General features: G+C 36.4%; 1 protein-coding gene across 1 annotated transcript; it reads left to right on the top strand.

The window, feature by feature from the left end:
* The first annotated feature begins 2,600 nt into the window (after positions 1-2,600).
* On the top strand, positions 2,601-4,102 carry LOC114362670 (uncharacterized). The gene is made up of 2 exons (XM_028318140.1): positions 2,601-3,103; positions 3,502-4,102. Exons 1-2 carry the CDS (start codon positions 2,762-2,764, stop codon positions 3,808-3,810), a joined length of 651 nt encoding a protein of 216 aa, XP_028173941.1. The 5' UTR covers positions 2,601-2,761; the 3' UTR covers positions 3,811-4,102.
* The last annotated feature ends 700 nt before the right edge of the window (positions 4,103-4,802 follow it).

Here is a 4,802-nt window from a genome sequence, read left to right as displayed (position 1 = left end):
TAATAAATTGAAACCATTAAAACAGATCGACCATGCTTCCCGTTCAACTACCCTCCACGGAATCTTGCACCATCTTACTTTAACTTTGACAAACGTCAAAAATCTGTCAAACTCCATACAAAAATCACCGGTTACCGTTAAAGTTACGGTCAAAGTTAGGTGGTGCAACTATAAACAGTTTAAATAAAGAAAATCTTTCTTTACTTTCTTCTTCAAAATTAATAAAATATGAAGAGTTGTAATTGTAATTTTAATGGGAATGGTTAATCGTTGACTTTTTTAACACTCATGCTGGTAAGCTCGTGAAGCCAAAAAGGTTTGACTTAATAGTTTTGCCCTACTACATTTCGTATGTATCGAATAAATTGGTACTGTTATGAATTACTAAAAGAAACTATTTCTATAAATAGAAATTAATACAAACAATCGCAACAAACGGTTTATCAATATTATTTTGAAGGTTGTCTGGTCAAGATCGCTATTAGAGATTAGGATGTCTAAAATTTCATCTTATCGTTGTTGTTAGTAATAATATTAGTTCATATTTATGTGTTCATATTCATTTTTATGCACAGATATGTGCTGGCCAAATACTCAGTCCATTTGCCTCCTAGGTCATGTTCCTGTAGTGGTGACTAAATGGCCTGATGATAAAATGATAAGAAATGAAGCGGGTTAAAATATCTCAAATCGTTATCAATAGAAAAGATTTTTAATGCAAACTCTGCTCTAAACTAGCTTGTACGAGTATGTTAATCAAAAACTAGTTACTGGCATTAATATCTCACGCGTAGAGTGCTACTTGTATTGTCTCAGTAGGGCCATAAAATAAGCGGTTTTTATTGAGCTGATATCACGACCACGAGGGGTCGAGGACGGTGTGAATGCATTCAATTATTAACACGTGTGTGCACTTGACTTGTATGATGTTCAACATCAATAAATGTTATCTACTTATAAAGTAGGAATTTTACTTTGTTTCTTATTGTGTGGACTGTAGAATATAAATTATGGTAGGTATGTACAATAATGTACATAATTTAAATTCAATAAATCACATTTGATATTATTCTTGTGATCAACTCTTTTGAATAAAGCAGCTCATTCTCTGAGAGCATTATGTGTTTCTATGATAATGACCCTTTTGACGGACGGCTGATAATAAATGAAGGTCAAGTATCTAACAAACTATTATCTAATACTAATCTATGAAGCACGTAGATCATCAATAAATTAATCATGATATTGCTTTGATGACGTGACGTACAATGTGATGGTATCTTTTTTATTGCTCATCGTAAATAATATTGTTGTTACTGTTCAAGTGTTTGATTGATTGTAATGTACCTTATTTGCTCAAGTAGAATGTAGAACTTCCGTTTAACTAATAAATTCACTAACTATATTTTTTTAAAGAACATTAGCAATTTGGATTGCATAAATTTATACATCATTTTAAATACAATGTACCAGGATTATGCAAATTCTCTACTAGGTATGTCCTATTTTTAATTCTTTGTAATGACCGTCATGCAAAACATTAAGCATAGGGAATAAGATTATAATTATTAATAATAACTCGTATCTTTAAACAACGTTGAAACTAACTGACACGTCTAGGGGCTCCAATTCATCATAATTGACATCAAATACTGCCATTTGCCATTAACGTGAGCCCGTAACTGGATCTTTACTGCGCTAATCGCCCCGCTTATGGGCCCACCCGTTTCGTAGCCACACGTAGCAACAGCTTCGTATTTCACAGCATGAGAAACGTTGTCTGACGCACAGAAAGACATACGACGCTTCTGTATAGTTTTATTTATAATTTATTAATGTGTGATGCGGTGTCATTGTACGCGACTTTATTTATAGTAAGAAGTTAACTTACCTAACTCTTTTTTGATGGTCGATTGTCATCAAAATGATTTATTTTTTTATTTGGTTGATTTTTTTTAATAAGTAGGTCAACTACGTGGATAAGGTCTACGATCTATCTATGATTCAGTATTTTTTTTTACTTACAACATAGTACTAAATAAGTTGTAATACTTACCCTAAATAAATGATTCTTATTGTTAAACAAAAACAGAACGATATTAAGGCTGAGTTGCACCACCTAACTTTGACGATAACCGGTGTTTTTTGTATGGAGTTTGACAGACTTTTAACGTTTGTCAAAGTTAAAGTAAGATGGTGCAACTGAGCCTTAAACATTTTGCTAGTAACTTCATTCATTTCATAAATTCATAAATGTTGTTTGCCAGTTGCCAGAGCTATTCGTGATTCGTGCAACGAACGGTCCAACATTGAAGTAAAACCATGACATTCGTGTCCCACAACACGTCACGAAAAGGTAGGTAGGTACGATGAGGTAGGCACGGTACGCGATAACCCAAAACGCGATTACTACCTACTACGCGTTGAACTGTCGAGCGGACGAGTTGCGAACTTGCGAGCACAGACGCGGGCAGATGCAGATACGTGGGAGTGACAGAAATAGCACAACATCGCCACTCTTCACGCGCACGAACGTTCGTGCTCGGCAAAATGGCGGCCCGAGTTTTATCAGATTTCGCCGCGCGCGTATGCCCGGCGCCCGCCCGGCCGTGCTATGTAGTTCCCGCGCGAGGGGCGATCGCGCGACACATTCGTACAATCATTCGTCCTCGCCTTCGTGAGTCCTATTTTTTAAAGCTTTGTCAATAATTGTGACGAGTTTTGACCATGTTTTGACAGTAAAATTACAAAAATAAGTACCATGGATTGGACGAATGCTATGGTGCTAGAATTTCTGCATAACTACGAATTGGAACCGGTGCTTTGGGACCCACAAAATCCGAACCACAAAAGAAAACATCACGGTTTCGGAGCGTGGGAGAGAATCATGCGTAATCTCACTTGGGATTGTAAAATTGAAGACCTAAAGAAGAAAAAGGACAGCCTGATGGCATCCTACAGATTTCATTGTAATAAAATTAAGAAAATGAAGACAGACCCCACCGGGGAAAATGTTTATACTACAAATTGGTTTGCATTTGATTGTATGAACAGTTTTTTGGGAAGAGTGTATGACCTAGAGTACGACAAGACTAACATAGACGTAAGTAATCCGTATTTACTTCACCTACTTTCTTTAAAAACAATTGGTTTTGGTTGGAAACAATACTAAAAACAGTTTTTTTAGTTAATTGCAGACACAAATTCGTATTACAAATATTATGTCAGCTAGATTTGGCCTTTATGAATCTTAATTCCTGTGTCAGTTTGTTCAGACTTCAGAATAATTTATAATAGGCAGTGGCGTAACTGTGGGCGTAACTATACCATCCGAAGCCCGTGTCAAATTCTGTGCATGGGGCCCTTGGCGTATCTAGGGTTATTTTTTAGCAGGGGGGCTCCAGGACTATCGCCCTGAAGTATGGGGGAGGGATAGGGTCTTAGACCGTAAATAAAGTTCAGTTTTAGTCGAGTTTCTGAGTCGTAAAATTTACATTTCAGGAGTTCTACCAGGAAGCCTCTATAGAAGATGTCGACACTAGCGACACCCAAACTTCCAAGGATACCGAACACGTAGTGCCCGCGAAAAGGAGGAAAGTTAAAGAAGAATCCAAGTCGTATGCCGACGAATTCCAGACGAATTTAGAAAAACAGGAAAAGAACTGTAAAGAACTTTGCGAAACATACGGAGCTTTGTTGGCACAGAAGCTATTTAATTTAGGTGAAGAGGACAGGCTGATCCTCATGAACCAGATAGACAATTTAGTGTTTGAAACCGCCTTGCAAGCGAGGAAGAAAACGTTTGCCTAATTAGTTTAGTTATCACTAGTGACAAGTAACTTAGTTGTTATAGTATTTTTAATTAAAATTGTTCCAATATACCTACTACTACGTTTGGTTTTTACCCTAAACATACCTAATAAAAGCAATGGCGCAGTGTTAAAAAAATACATTACTGGAAGTATTTTATTATGGTATCTAGTAAGTAGTATCACGTTGCTAGGCTACTTTACCAGTTCCTATTATGTATGTAGTAACAAAGATCGATAAAAAAATTATTGCCTTGTTTTATTATAGGACTCAATTGGACCTAATAATTCACATGCAGGATTATTCCACGTCATGCATTAATGTAATAGTGACCTTTAAATAAGTTTTGGTTAATTAATTAAAGTAAATAATCCACACATGTCTTTGTCAAGAAGTGTGCAAATGAATGAAACTGGGTTACCTCTCGTCCCCGTGGCTGTGAAACCTTACTAATTGTATAAGCAAAACTCAGTAGGTATGAAAACTTTGTGTGTCTTTCCAGTATGGCATTTGAAAGAAAAGAGAAATACCCTCTATCAACAAAGGAACAATCAACAAATCATCGAATTTGAATTTTGTCCCAAAGGGGTCATCCATAAAGTACGTCACACGTAAAGAGGGGGGGAGGGGTTTGACAAAGTGTGACATGGTGTGACAAGGGGTGGGAGGGGTCCTAAGTTTCGTGACATCACATTTCAATTGTTTCAGATATTTGATATAATGTTGATTTCATATAAAAAAAATACTTAATTTAAATAGAAATAAAACTAATTTCGGAACTGCTGTTAATTTAATAATTTTTCTATGTGAAATTGCAAAACATGCGACGTCACACTAGGGAGGGGGGGGTCTCAGAAATGTGACTACCTGTGACAAGGACGGAGGGGGGGTCAAAAAATCATGAAATTCGTGTGACGTACTTTATGGATGGCCCCAAATCACAAAAGCCCTCTACCTATTACATCAAACTACATTTTAGCTGTAGAATAATA

The sequence above is a fragment of the Ostrinia furnacalis genome, unplaced genomic scaffold (assembly GCF_004193835.3).
Source record: "Ostrinia furnacalis isolate ACB-3 unplaced genomic scaffold, ASM419383v2 OfSCF6681, whole genome shotgun sequence".
NCBI classification, from domain to species: domain Eukaryota; kingdom Metazoa; phylum Arthropoda; class Insecta; order Lepidoptera; family Crambidae; genus Ostrinia; species Ostrinia furnacalis.
Note: the sequence above shows the minus strand (reverse complement) of the source record. Positions and strands in the feature narration are given on the sequence as shown.

Bases quoted from the DNA above. Each gene is read 5' to 3' on its own strand.
- LOC114362670 (XM_028318140.1), top strand. From the start codon at position 2,762: ATGGATTGGACGAATGCTATGGTGCTAGAATTTCTGCATAACTACGAA. The intron at 3,104-3,501 runs GTAAGTAATCCG...TTTACATTTCAG, and splicing joins ACGACAAGACTAACATAGAC to GAGTTCTACCAGGAAGCCTC.